The following is a 15632-nucleotide window of genomic DNA, read 5'->3' on the forward strand; positions in this document are numbered from 1 at the left end:
CTGACAGTAACAGTCATTTCATCTGATCACAATACCGTTCTGTAATTTCCGATGTTCCCCTTCTTTTTGTGAGTGGTCATGGGGACTTTCTTCCGGGGGTCCGTTGCCCCCCCCTGGCTCCGGGTTGTCCTCTCCCACCCTGTCTTTCTTTGGTCCCGCCAGCTCCGGGTCTCTGTTTTCCGCAGTTGCCTCCTGCTGTTCCTCCAGCTCTCGTTTAGCCTTCTCCTCTCTCTCTGGTATGAGACACAGTGAGAGGCACATTATTCACTATTCACTTACTCAGAGTCAGAATGCATGAAATGTGCAAAATGCTACAAAAGTTTGGATGTACCAATTCAGTACTAATATTCCCATTTGAAGGTTTCAAACTCGGATGGCAAGATTTTTTTAATGTTTTTGAAAGAAGTCACTTATGCTCACCAAGGCACCATTTATTTGATAAAAAAGTATTAACAGAAATATTACAAACAAAACTAACTGTTTACTATTTGAATTTATTAAATATAATAATTTATTCCTGTGATGTAAAGCTGTTTTTTCAGCATCATTACTTCAGTCTTCAGTGTCACATGATCCTTCAAAAATCATTCTAAAATGCTGATTTGCTATTCAAGAAACATTTATTATTATTATAACAGTTGTGCCGATTCATGTGTTTGAGATTAGATAGATAGAGATTAAATCTGATATAGATTTTTTTTCAGGATCCTCAGTTCAAAAGAACAGCATTTATTTAAAATAGATTTGAATGTCTTTCCTAAATGTGTTCTGCTGTTGAGTTCCAGTGTGCAAACCGTCCTGTTTGAGGATGATTTATTCTGCGTGACGTCCCAGATACAGTTCTCAAACACATGCATTCTCACAGGGATGAATCTGCTCGCACCTTTATCCGCCTGCGTCTTCCAGCGCTCTCTGTTCAGAGAAACCTCCTCGTTCCAGATGGCCTTGAAGTTCTTCAGGTCCACAGTGAGCAGCGAGCAGTTCAGGGATCCGCTTCCATCAGATCCAGAGCTGTTCACACTGCTCCTCTTCGAATCTCCGGCAGTGACACTGGTTGAATAGGACTCGTCATAAATCACAATAATGCATATACATCGGCAGTAATCACATCCACTAAGCTTCTGTAACATCCCCATATCTACCTAAATGTCCTGCTCTGTTGATCATTATTATGCTGCTGCTGCTGCTGCTGCTTTGTGTCCTTTCTATGAACCTCCAGTCTGTTTTAGTTTACCATACATTCTAAGGGAAGGGATATAATTCAGTCCTTTATATGCAGAAGATGCAATTTGTTACGCAAAGAAAGTATGTGCTCTTAAGCTTAGTCAGCAGTGGATATTCAACTCCTACTTAGAGACTCCAAAGAAACTTTCAAACTTAAATTGTGTTAGAGTGGAGTGAGAGCTGTCTGAACTGATGGATCACTTTAAACTGAATTAAAAAGGTCAGAAACAGCAGTGCACTTACTCACATTCACTCTTTTTCTAAACGATCCAACTGAAATATCTGATCGGGACTGAATTGGATTTGCAGTAATGACTGCAGTAGAATCAGTGAATTGGGTTTCGATACTAAGGAAAGCTATTATTGCGGCCTGAGCAGTAATTTGACTGGTTCGTCTTAATGAGCATTCGTTATCTCTATTCCTGTACTGCAGAAGCAGACTTCCAGACTCTGACCTGCGAAATCCAGCCAGGCCTGAACTCGTGGCCTCTTCAATGAGCGGCGTGACGATCTTCTCGGTCATGTCCGTCAGAACCGTGAACGTGGGAACAACGATGAAATCAATGAAACCTACAGGAAATGACAAAGAAATTGCTTATTTTTGTGCACGATATTTAAAGAAAGTGTTTGAATGAATGATCCTCATATGCATGATCTTCAAAAATAGCCACGTGTTCCGGCTATTGTAAGTTTAAAGCTGAAAGGTGTCATTTTTTCCCTTTTCAAGCTTAATATGAGTATTGCAGTTTAGCGTAATTCATAGTTTTGCAATTGCAATATTTACATTTAATTGCAAGCATTTGTGCCAGCATATGACAGTCAATAAAACGGAAAAATAAATGGTTCATTTTTTGCACTGAGCTCAATTTTAAAAAAGATATTCAAGTAAAAATAGCCATGTGTTTCAGCTATAGTATGGTAAGTTTAAAGATGAAATGTGTATTTTCTCCCCCTTTTCCAGCTTAATACGAGTACAGGTGAAACTCGAAAAATTCGAATATCGTGCAAAAGTTCATTTATTTCAGTAAAACATGCAAAGTGAGATATTTCAAGCCTTTACTTGTTATAATTTTGATGATTATGGCTTACCGCTAAACCTTTTCACAATATTCTAATTTTGAATTTGGGTTTTCATAAGCTGTAAGCCATAATCATCAAAAGGCTTGAAATATCTCACTTTGCATGTAATGAGTTTATATAATATAGTTTCACCTTTTAAGTTAAATTACTAAAATAAATTAACTTTTGCATGATATTCTAATTTTATAAGTTTCACCTGTAGCGTAATTATTTAGCGTAATTATTAATACATTTGCAATTGCAGTATTGAGATTTAATTGTGAGCATTAGTGTCTGCGTACTTCGCGTGTGTTTGTCACTCACCGATCTGGGATTGGGCCACCATAGTGGACTTACGGTCACACAGAGGTGAGAAAGGTAGACCAAGCTCTGCCTCCTTATCACCCTGCAAACACAAACACATCATTCAAATGCACAGCTATACTCATACATTACACAGTATCTTATCAGGGGGACATTTTCAAATATATAGCACAGTTATTAACCAACACAGGTATGAAATATGTGGCACTTTCCACAAACAAAGTGTACAAAATAGGGCCTCAAACGGATAATTATTTCTTGTCAACAAATAGTTAAAGGTGCTGTATTTATTAAAATTTTTTGATTAAACTAAAGCATAAAAATACCATAATATGTTTCATATATTTAGTTCACATACCTGTTTCTCCAAAAAAAACAATGCAATTTCTAAGCAGTTATTCTACTTTGTCGGGATGTCTGTTTTTGTTTTCGTCTGTGTGATTCCGCCCACTGACAATTTCCCAGTTGCTGGGAACACAGCGTATCACAGCTATGGAATCCATCGAACGAACTGGGTCAGAGATCGCAGATGATACCTGACCTAAAAAGCCTTGGCATTCATCTTATAAGCTTAATGACCCAGAGGCATATTAAAACGTGGATAAATCAACTCATCAACTTACAGTGTAAAGCTTGACGTCTTCCATTAAAAAGGGCAGATTATCAAACTAAATATTGTATGAGTGGTTTTATTTTCTATCGGGATTTCAAGGTTTGTTACTAAAAATTAAGACATAAATACAGTTCAAAACCCTAATTTATTTGCTCTAGATTTAACTAGCAAAACCTTTTTTGTTAACTAATCATTTAACAAAATCAATTGTTCTTCCAATAAAGAACCTGTTATTTGAGCCTCTGAAGCTCTGATACTTATAAAGTAGTGCCAAAGTGTAGCATATTTGTGGAAAGTGCCATGTAAAGCCCTACAGCCTCATTCATCTTGAAATGGGAGTTAAATGAAATGTTTCTGCACTGCTCACTGAGTCTGCTACTCAATATAAGCACCGTCAGCAGTCTGTGGCCTGATACTAGCCTGTCTGAATCCAGATAAATGCTTCTGAAATGACACGGTGGACAGTTGCAGCTCTGGGTCTGGTTCAGAAATATTTTTTTCATATACTAAATATTCGTAAACATTATTTGAAGGCGGACTAAAATAAACTGTCAAGCTTTAATGTTCAGCCTGTTATGATTGATCTGCCTCCTGGTGTGTACAGCTGCTGGAACAATACTAGACAAACACTCACACACACACACACACACACACGCACACACACACACACGCACACACACACACACACACACACAGGAATAGCTCCCATCCTCTAATCTGTCAATCAATCAAAGCATATTTATGAAGCCCACTCTATGGAGAATAGAGCTGTGAATGTATTTTATAACAGTCCCTTTAGTAGCAGATAAACAGACAGATGACGGGTAAGATCGGGAGGTAATACAGAGAAAGCAACTCCCTTCCATTGTTCACTTTACAAAGCAAAAGAGACAAACAGATTCCATTAATGCATTGGGCCTATTTTGACAGTCAATAATTATATATAATATATATCAGGGGTAGGTACAGTCCATATAAGCTGCGAATGCTCTGCACACCCAAGCCATTCGTGGACTCGCTAATTAATATTAACACTATAGATTACTAGAAATTCCCTTGTTTGATGTGTACATTAAGCTTACGTGATAAAATGTAACGTATGTAACTGTCCATCGTTTATTTATTTGCCGAACGATGATAACATTCTTCAAATCTGCCAGTTGCGGAGGGTTTCAGGTGAGCGGATCCACAACAGCTTTGGTCTCTACGTCTGTTGTTATGGATCGTCATCATTCTCCCGTGTTCTCATTGGTTAGCTGGCGTATGGGGTACACAAACAGTGACACGAACAGTAATGATGACGTCGGTTTTAACGGATCAGTTCCTCATCCTTTTGAAGTGCATGTAACATGGATTTGCGGTGCTGAAACAGAGTCTCCTCGACATGTCGACGACATGAACTAAACTCTTCCGGTCTCAGCTACAACTACAGTGTTTGAGGGTCAAAGTGCACGTTGTTCACAAGCAGCCAATCAAGACCATAGACTGGAATTACTAACGACTCATCTTGGCAGTTTTTTGCACTTTGATCTGTAAAACTTTGCAGAACTTTTAATATTCACAAACAGCTATATTACACACTGCATGAAAGGGAATATCTGAAAAAGCATAATAGGGGCACTTTAAAGGAACAAGCCGACATATGTTGGCATTATTTTGTCACTTATTGGGAGCAGTATGCTAGCTGGAGCCGTTTACCTCCAGTCTTTGTGCTAAGCTAGGCTAGCGGTGGGTGTGTCAGACAGAGTTACGGCACGCACGGAGATGAGAAGGGTATGTGTGGACTTATCTAACTCTGGGGGATAAGATGAATAAGCTAAAGTCCCAAAAAATCGGCGTGTTCCTTTAAGCATTTCCGACAAAATGTTTGTATTATAAAATACATGTATATGACATTGCTGTGATGTTTAAAAGATGAGCTCAGTGCTGTTTACGTGATCATGCCAAAGTTTAATTTCGGGACCTGCATTCGATAGGGCCGTGAAAGCCAGTTAGTGCCAGAGGGTTATGTTCAGGTGTAAACAATCTCAAATGACACACTTCTCCACATACTCTCATTTCTGCAGCCTATGATAACCCTGGCACAGGCTTGCGTGTGATTGGATGAAAGGGCAATCAGAAGAGAACAGGAAGCGAAACTGAGAGAGGATTAAAATACATAGTGCAAGATGAGATTTTTCTAGCTTCATCTCACACATGCGTACAAGCGCATACACCTGCCGAACTGATCTGAAGAACAAACATGAGTCAAACCTGTCGGAAAAACTCCTCCAGCAGTGACGTAGTCCAGCGATGGTGCAGATCCCAGTTCTTGGCTGGATGACTGATGTCGGCCGTGTGTAACAGCAGAGACAGAGCCTTGGGTTTATCAATTCTGGGAGAAGAAAACACACCAATCCAAATGGTAAATGCGTTTTTGTTCTGACACATGACAATGAGATTAAATGGAGATTAAATGACGTTGTTGATGTTTCTCCTGAGAAAAAGTCCCCATTAATCCATTAATAAGAAGATACCTAAAAAACACACAGCTAACTGCTCAGATTTGCCAAAATAAGAAAGTCTTTAATCAAAAGATCCCAATAAGAACTCAAACATTTTGCATCATATTTTCCTAAAACCAAATGATCTGATCTGCATTGCATTCATACAGCTCTATATTTTACTCCGTATCATTTGTCTCTTTTTATTTCTCTTAAGGAATCTTTAGAAACATCGATCTTAATAAAGTCTCTACTGCTATGAAAGAACAACCTCTAACCAATAACATCTTGCTCGGAGGAGAAGCAGACAAAGCAAAAGGTGAGAGAGAAGTTGGATGTGTGTTTGTAAAGGTTTCTCACCCCTCGGGCTGCTGGAGGAAGTTCTTCATGGCTTTGACCTGCTGGAAGTGGCAGGACATGTCAGTGGCCAGAACCATCTCGACCACGAGCGCTCTGAGCTCTCTAAAAACACAAGCACACAAAACACCAGCACTGAATCTCCTCACCGGAGAAAGAAGTTCAGTTCCGCTTCAAAGCGCTTCAACCATCCTCTTTCTGAATGAGAAATAAATCATTTCCATCTCTGTCTTGCTGTAAAACTTCACAGGACTTCAGACTTTCTTTATTTCTTGTGTTTAGTTTAAAATAGCACAGTGAGAATGTAAAAAAAAAAAAAAAAAAAAAACTTTGTGAGAATGTAAAAAAAAAACATTCTGCACTTTTTGGGCCAGATTTACTGAAGGCAGATTAGCCCAAAAAAGCACAGATGGGAGTAGAAAGTTCTGCGCGTGATCTACTGATTAAAAGAACAATAGTAAATTAAAGAACACAGACGCAAACGGATCATTTCTATAATGACCAACGCAATCTACCAATTAGCATCTGGTTATAAACGTGTTTTTTTGACCGTTAAATAATGGTGCAAACACCAGTAAATTGACTAGCGCAAACCTTAGTAAATCACCTTGCATGATTCATTTAAATATTCTCCTCCCATAAATGTTGCGTCTGAAAGGGAAACTCCTACAAATGCATATGCAATAAGGTCAGCCGCAAAAATAACCCTGTTCCTTATCAGTGCTAATTTTTCACTGTGTGTCTTTAGTAAATCCTGACAGTAGTTTTTTAACGTCAAAAAGGTTTGCGCTGGAGCGAGCTATGAGTAAATCTGGCCCTTTGTTGGGTGTTTCTTCAACTATGAGTATTTAGTCTCTTAAAATAATAACACTTTAAAACCCGTTCACTTTTTGATTTTTGTAATTTTTCTAAACCAACTTCTTTGTCTGGCTAAGGCTAATTTGACAGCTAGCATTTTATATATCTATTAATACACCCAATTAAACATCCAATTAAATATTTTCACATATTTAGCATCATTTGACAATACAGTGTTGGTGTAATTAATAACTAAGTAATTATTACTGTAATTGCATGAAATACTGTATAAACTACAGAACAAATCTATATAAAACAATAGTGGATTTAACATCAAAATTTTATATCTAATGTAAAAATGTATGTTTTTAATGTAAACTTCTCCCTTTACACACTTTGCTCATTTCAAGAATTTATGCAAGTGTATATTAATTATATGAAAGAATTAAACAAGCAGTTTCTTGTCTATCCTTGTATTGTTCGACTGGTTGAGGTTGAAATGGGATTTAGAAAGTAATTAGAAATAAGTAATCCAATACTTTTTAGAGAGCAATTAGTACAGTAATCTAATTAGACTGTTGAAGATGTAATTAATGTAGCTAATTAGTAACACAACACTGTATATGTATGTGTATATTATATACATATACTATCTATTTTTTAGAGTCTGGCTTTAAGTTTGAATGAATAAATGAATGAGACCTTAGTTTTCGGAAATATCCAAGTTTTAATAAAAATCAAATCAAAATCAATAGTTGAAGAAACCCTCAGTTACTAAGACATATCATGATATTGCAGTTGAAATATTGCAAATTGATGTCAAACTGTCAGTTTGTCTGTTCTCTGGAGACAAAAGAAGTGAGATAACGATGAAAATGTACAGAATGATGGATGTGAAATGGTGCTGTACCTCCAGTCATCTTTGGAGAGGTTGTACAGGATGTTCATCTCGTCGTCGTCCTGAAGCAGTCGATACGCAGCGCTGACGTGATGACTCTCCAGGACAGAGCGGTCGTTGTACAGGATGGCTGTGTCCGACCTGAGGGAACGAGTGCAAACTCAATACACACAGTTTTCCTTTTTCTATTCAACAAAGAAGTCTGAAAAAGCCTTTCACTGTATTTTTGGTCAAATAAATGCAGGCTTTGAAAGAGATTTCTTTCAAAAACATTTCATTTAGTCTCATCAACCCCAAACTTTTTACATCATACAAATAAACCCCCAAACCAATTCACTGACAACCAGGAGAAAACCAGGAGAAAAAACACTCCTTATCAAAACTGTGTTTTTGTTTTATTCCCATTTCCCCATTCTTGTAATTTGTCCCAGGTCAGGTTTTGGTCAGAAAGCTAGTTGTTCATGCTAGTTTGATCCAGCCGGCTCAGGTTGAGGTTTCGTGACTCTAGCGTAGGAGTCTGATGGATGACTCACCCAGCGCTCATGCGTTACCTGGTCTGGATGTGGAAGTTGTTTGTGGTCCCGGTGTGTTCGTAGTCGTGGACGGCAGCGGCGAAAAGCATGGCTAAAATCTCCAACTCCGTCATCCAGTGCTGGAGAGGAAAGAAACATCACGCATGAGAGCTCTTTAACATCTCATTTCTCCTTAATGGAAAAGAGCAAATAGAGACCTCTGCTGAAATCACCATCTTCTAAGATGTTTTCCTGATTAAAAAAAACCTAGTAAACATCTCAAACTGCTTAGATTTGAGTGAACTATTCCTTTAAGAGAATATAATATCTTGGGTATTTCATATTATCTTCTTTTTTTTTTTTGCTACACCACAACTGCCTTAGAAATACAATACCAGTCAAAAGTTTGGAAATATTATTTTTAATGTTTTGGAAGAAGTCTATTATGCTCATCATTGATTTGATCAAAAATACAGAAAAACATTCGGAAAAACAAATCAGAAATCATTCTAACGCTGATTTATCAATGTTGGAAACAGTTTTGCTGTTTAATATTTTTTTAATATTAACCCGTGATACTTTTTTCAGGATTCTTTGATGAATAAAACAATAAAAAAAGAACAGCATTTAATTAAAATACAAATCTTTTGTAACAATATACACTAAAGTTCAAAAATTCGGGGTCAGTATTTTTTTCTTTCTTTTTTTTGTGAAAGAAATTCAAATTATTTCTTTCTTTTATTCAGCAAGGATGTTTTAAATTGATAAAAAGTGATAATAATGATTTATATTATTAGAAAAGATTTCCATTTTAAATAAATGCTGTTATTCATCAATGAATTCTAAAAAAAATTTCCAACATTAATAATAACAGAGTATCAAATCATCATATTAGAATGATTTCTAAAGGATCATGTGACAATGAAGACTGGAGTAATGATGCTGAAAATTCAGCTTTGCATCACAGAAGTAAATTATATATTAAAGTATATTAAAATAGAAAACCATTATGAAATGAAAATGAAATGAAAACCATTATTTAAAAATGCTAAAATATTTCACAATATAAAAAAAATAGTCATCAAATAAATGCAGCCTTAGTGAACCTCTTTCAAAAACATTAAAAATAGTAATGTTTCCAAACTTCTGATCGGTAGGCTACTGTATTTTTACTATTTTTACTTTATTTATATTTGCTACTTGCTTTTTTATGACTGTGAACTTTAGAAGAAACATTTTAGATTAAGTTTTCACCATGAAATCAAAATTGCCAATTCATATTTTTTTATGGAATACTGCAATATGCACATCATTATTATTCTTTTTTTTAATTCATGTGCCCTTGTAATCTTTCATCAAAATAACTTCCCCTCCCTCTCACAGTGACATCTCTTCTCTTCTCTGATGACGAGGGCGGGACAAACTGTCACTCACATGAGATCACTCCAATAACAAACCACAACTATAAAAAAAAAAAAAAAAAAAAAAAAACACAACCATCCAATCAACTCCTGATAGAGAAAATCATGCCCCGCCCTACGTTTTCTTGGTTGATATACGTTTTGTTTTTTGTTTAAAATATGTACTTTTATGGACTTCAAAACAGAAAGAAGAATGTCATAAACACCTAGGATGACTTGAGGGTGAGTAAATCATGGGCTAATTTTCACTTTTAAATCATGTAAATGTATTCTAGGAGAGCCCCAAAAATAAATAAATATAATATTGGCACTTTAAAATTAAAATAGCCAAAAGCACTGAGTCAATAGCAGTAAAATAATGGCCGTTTCAACACAGATCAATCTTGAATCTAAAGCTCTGAAGGACCTTGAGCTCTCAGCTGCACGCTGCTTCCCGCGGGACTTCATCTTAATATTTAATCATTTAATAGAGAGACTCCAGTTCAGAGTGCAAAATGACACCATCACACTGCATCTGTCTTGCAGAAGTGCATTCTGATGAGAGACGTGCCTCTCTGTGAGCAAGTCAGACGCAAGATAAAGAGATCTGTGTAAATGACCCTCGTATGAGAAAACCGCATGAGGATTCTCTTCAGAAAGCCGCTGCTTTATGACAGGCCTGATATGATTGTTCATTAAAAAGCTTAAGATGTGTGTATGTGTGTTCGGCAGCACAAACGTGTCAGCAGAATTAATGATTATGCCGCTGGGTTTCTGCGCAGTTACTCTTGAGTTCGTGCCCACAGACTTCGACATGTTGTCACCGTAACATTATCAAGATGATTAACACCGTTTCTGAATTGAGAGCGAGTGGAACAACGCCACATTAGATCATTATAATCAACAAACCAGTCTTTGCCGCAAGAGCATGTTGATAATGAAGGGTATAGTAATTGCGTTGCATTTCGCCGCTGTAAACACGAGGGAAGAGATTCCACAAGCCTGGAGCCGTGTTGCTATTGTTGACTATTAAAAATATAAACTATTCAAAATAGTTTTTGGCCAATTAAAGTGTAACTTCACTGATTTTCAATCGGTTTTGTATTGTTACAATATTCAGTAGCTGTAAATGAACAATGTTTACTCGAAATTCATGTTTTTTTGTCAGCAAAAGTCCACCGGATAAAGCAAAATGCTTCAGGGCTTTCGTGAAAACTACAGATTGCACTTCCACATTTTTTAATCCCCGCCCACAGGCAGTCGGATCAACAGAGGGTTATTAAAATGGTATGTTTATCAATGAAAATGGTATCATACTTTGTCTACTCTTTTAACAGCATTATGGTGAAGATGGAACACTATGGCAACAGCTTTATTACTTGTAAGCTTCGGCAGGTTGGGCGGAATTGATTGAACGGCATTTTTTCCCCCCAGTTTTTTCCTCTCTGTTTGGTCTAAAACACTGTGTTTGTGGTCATCCAGTTTGAAATGTTAATGATTTTCAATCTCTCTGTATTTACGATGCTTTGCAGCCTTTAGCCTCTGTCTACAACACACTGGATCCTTCACTGGAAAAACCAAAGGTTACTCACTACCGCTAAACTGCACCGGGGAACAATACAAGTCAACACCATTATGACTACAAGTTTGCTATGATATATTTCCTACTAAAGCAAGGCGGTATTTGATTCCGTTCAGCGTATCCATAGCAGACTGGTGGGAGAGGCATTGGACGGCGATTGGATGAAGTGTTGAAGTTGTCCGACCTATTTGGCAAAAGGGAAGACAACTGCCTTTTTTCTGTTTCTCTAGTCATGTGGCACCGATATCAAAAATGTTTTCACCTTTCTATTGTATAGGTCACCAAGTGTTACTGAAAGCCCATTTTGCCAGTGCTGAAGTACCCCTTTAAATAAAGCTGAAATCAAATAAAAATGCAAAACAAATCAAATTAAAAGCGAAATTTAGAAATTTTGGCTTTGCAACAAACTTAATTATATATATATATATATATATATATATAAAGTTATAAATGTATATATTTAAAAAAAAACAAGCGTACATAACAAAATTACTAAAACTTAAACTAAAATGAAAATGAAAACTGAAAATTAAAATTAAAGCTAATTCAAAACAATAATAAAAAGTAAAACTATGGAAGCTTGTTTCCGCCACTGAATAAAACATTTTAAAAGATAATTGCGACTTTTTATCTCACAATTGCGAGTTTACATCTCGCAATTCTGACTTTATTTCTCAGAATTGCGAGATATAAAGTCAGAATTGCGTGTTTTAAAGTCGCAATTGCGTGTTATAAAGTCAGAATTCTGAGATATAAAGTCAGAATTGCGTGTTATAAAGTCAGAATTCTGACTTTTTTTCTCGCAATTGCGACTTTATATCACGCAATTCTGACTTTATATCTCAGCATTCTGACTTTATATCTCAGAATTCTGACTTTATATCACGCAATTGGGAGATATAAAGTCAGAATTGCATGATATAAAGTCTCAATTGCGTGTTATAAAGTCAGAATTCTGAGATATAAAGTCAGAATTGCGTGTTATAAAGTCAGAATTCTGACTTTTTTTCTCGCAATTGCGACTTTATATCACGCAATTCTGACTTTATATCTCAGAATTCTGACTTTATATCTCAGAATTCTGACTTTATATCTCCCAATTGCGTGATATAAAGTCAGAATTGCATGATATAAAGTCGCAATTGCGAGAAAAAAAGTCAGAATTCTGACTTTATAAGACGCAATTGCGACTTTATATCTCGCAATTCTGACTTTATATCTCAGAATTATTACTTTATATCACGCAATTCAGACTTTATATCTCAGAATTCTGACTTTATTTCACGCAATTCTGACTTTATATCTCGCAATTCTGAGAAATAAAGTCAGAATTGCGAGATGTAAACTCGCAATTGTGAGATAAAAAGTCGCAATTATCTTTTATTTTTTTTATTTTGTGGCGGAAACAAGCTTCCATATAAAACAGTAATACAATACTAAAAAAAACACTACCCTGGAACAAGAACTGAAAAAAGATATACCGGTATATATTAAATAAATAAAACATTTCTCTAATTTCATCTACCATATTTAATGGATTATTTCACTGAGCTCGAGTCTTTTCCATTAAGGGAGTATAACTATGATTATAATAGATCAGTCCTGGCCTCTTGCCCTAATGGCCTAATTCATTCAGTCAATGACCTCTGATGTGATCTGTGTGTGTGTGTTTCAGCTTACCACCATCCCTGTCTTCAGGAGCAGGTAGTGTACCGTCTGTGTGACGTCGGCTGCATGTATCAGGTTGTGGTAGGGGTTTTTATGTTTGCTGTAACCCACTTCCAGAGCCTCCACAAATGAGACCAGCGCTGATACAGGGATCTGTCAGAGATACGGTGTTAATAACTCTGAAAAAGACCATTACAGCCCTCTACTCTCACTTCTTCAAGAGTTGTTTTCACCTTGAAGCGGCTGATGAGGTCGTATCGGGTGAGAAGCTCATAGAAGATGAATTTGAGTGAGTGGTCGCCACTCGACTCGTTCAGAGCAAATACATCAAACGACCACTTATCCACATTCTGAGGAGAAAAAGCCGAGAAACAAACTCAGCACACAGACACTCTTCCCCTCTGCATATTCAACTTAGCTCCTTCCGTCATGCCAGGTTTGATGCTAAACACTATTGGTTCACATGTGTCGACTAAGAAAATGAATAAATGTGAAATATTCCTTTAAGAGAAAATACAGTTTTATGCATTTGTATGTCCCTACATTTCAACCTTTTATTTTTTGTTACATTAAAACATTGTTAGTGAACAAATTAAAAAAGTCAAAAGGTACAAGTGAAAAGCATGTTTTAAAAGTTTAATTTCTGGAAAAAAGATTTTTGTAATAGTTGGAGAGCCATTGGAAAACGGCTGCTTATGAGAATGGAAGAGTGTGTGAGTGTTTTACCTTAAGCACAGCTATGACAGAGGAAGGGTAACTCAGTCCCACCATGTTAGAAGTTCGGCGGTACATTCTGTTAGAAAGAGATAAACACATCAAGTGAAAGCAGACCGCAGGCACTCCAAACACAATGCCATAATCCTCACCTTCACAATGACAAAACATAAAAAGTAGAGGACAACCTGCACTTTCTTTAAGTAAATGCTTTGTCAGAGCAATTTATATGTGCAGTGTTGTCTGAAGTGAGAGGGAGAGAGAGAGGCAGAGTGACTGTACTTATTCAGACTTGTCAAAAAGATGATGTATATGCATACGCTGACTCACATTAAGCTCAATGCATAGGTTTATAATAATTTCACAGAAGACTTTAATGCTGCCTGGCGAGAAAAGAAATGGCCTTAAAGAGGATTCAGACTGATTCATGAACACTGGAAGGTTGTTTGTGTTCTTGGTTACAAAAAAATAACGGCTAAATGTATTTAACTATTAAAATTAATTTAACTATTAAAATTAAGCTGAAAATAACATTAGATGAATATATATAGTAATATATATAATTTTATATATATATATATATATATATATATATATATATATATATACAAAAAAAAAATTAAATGAAAATATAAAAAAAATTAAATATAAAAATAAAAAAGCTAATTCAAATTATTTATAAATATTATAATAGCATGTCCTTTGATCCTTTGCAATGAAAGAGGCATCCAAAATAAGAGTTCAAAATGTGACATTACAACTTACACTTATGTCTACATCATATTGGAGGCTGTTTATAGAAGTTTTAAAAGTAGAAAAGCAAAATAATTTAAATTGCAAGGGTCAAGGAAAAGGAAAACTAGGGTAGATTTTCTTTCATTTAAAAATACGAATAGCTTCTACAATGCTAGGACATTTTTTAGCACACTGCTTTGTGGTTAACCCCACCTCTCCACAAATATCCCAGCCTGCACTGCGTGTACGATGCTGCGGAATCGCGGCTTCTCCTCTGTCCGTCGCATCATCAGCCCCATCTGTCGTGTGAAGGTGGAGGCCAGCCAATCACGGACTTCTGATGGCACAGAATCTGATTGGATATCGCTGAGCTCATCCTCGGTATCGACCAATCGCCTTAGACAAAAAGGGAGAGAGGGAAAGATGCTTTAAATGTCATCACCACTTGCACTTAAAATATCATCTGCGACAGGTATTTTTTGTGCATATAAGAAGGATAAACGACTATTTATATCCTAATCTAAACTGTGAGTGAAGCCCAAGCCAAGACCCACTTGTGAAAGACTAATCCATAACTCATCCGCATAATTATGGTAATACCACAGTATGTTCCCTTTATGTGCAGCAGAACATGTCTAGTAAATAAGGAAGAAGCTTAAGGTATAAATATTTGCATTTGAATGGCACTGGATTGACATTTAACGTCTGATTTTACACATCTTCGCAGTAACTGTGCCATAAACATCTGTGTATCTAGACATAAGCTGTTATGATGGATTTAAAGCCCACAACTGTCATAAATCACACAGCGAATATGAATCTGATCAGACCGGACTGGGGGTCTCTGTGGTTTGTCAAGTGAGAGGGTGTGTCATAATCCCGGGCCGCGATGACGTCCCAGTTACATAATTCCATAAGCTTTTGTCATGTCTTTTCTGGCATCTAGATATTCACAGCTGTTATTCTTCACTCTGCTCATCAGAATCAAAAGATATCAGTGGTACTTGAGCGGCGTGATGGAGGGCTTCATCTCCCCGCAGAGACGTTAAACACTATCGCTGAGTGGCAATGAAATGCCGCTGATAAGGAGGAGTTTTTTGGCTCGTTTCAAACTGCAGGTGTTCACTTATGTTCTCTCAATAAAGCTATCAGCATGGCCTCATATCCACACATCCTGATGAAAACATATCTGGGTGCCATTTCAACCCAAAAGAAACTAATTATATTTTGTGAATGCACATTGTGACATTATTTTGATTAAAACA

The 15632-nt window shown here is 36.6% G+C and overlaps 1 protein-coding gene across 2 annotated transcripts in view; it reads right to left on the reverse strand.

The window, feature by feature from the left end:
- Positions 1 to 15632, reverse strand: part of pde1cb (phosphodiesterase 1C, calmodulin-dependent b) — a 61182-nt gene that overhangs the window by 6979 nt on the left and 38571 nt on the right. For both annotated transcript variants that reach the window (XM_081374813.1, XM_081374814.1), the window contains exons 4-15: positions 14581 to 14763; positions 13645 to 13711; positions 13152 to 13268; positions 12931 to 13071; positions 8308 to 8408; positions 7769 to 7897; positions 6064 to 6165; positions 5474 to 5594; positions 2608 to 2689; positions 1680 to 1794; positions 884 to 1050; positions 36 to 233 (exon numbers count right to left, since the gene is read on the reverse strand). In XM_081374813.1, coding sequence (XP_081230939.1) covers positions 36 to 233; positions 884 to 1050; positions 1680 to 1794; positions 2608 to 2689; positions 5474 to 5594; positions 6064 to 6165; positions 7769 to 7897; positions 8308 to 8408; positions 12931 to 13071; positions 13152 to 13268; positions 13645 to 13711; positions 14581 to 14763 — 1523 coding nt within the window. The remainder of the gene's footprint in view (positions 1 to 35; positions 234 to 883; positions 1051 to 1679; positions 1795 to 2607; positions 2690 to 5473; positions 5595 to 6063; positions 6166 to 7768; positions 7898 to 8307; positions 8409 to 12930; positions 13072 to 13151; positions 13269 to 13644; positions 13712 to 14580; positions 14764 to 15632) is intronic.

This window comes from Scardinius erythrophthalmus, assembly GCF_964197995.2.
Source record: "Scardinius erythrophthalmus genome assembly, chromosome: 9".
Taxonomy (NCBI): domain Eukaryota; kingdom Metazoa; phylum Chordata; class Actinopteri; order Cypriniformes; family Leuciscidae; genus Scardinius; species Scardinius erythrophthalmus.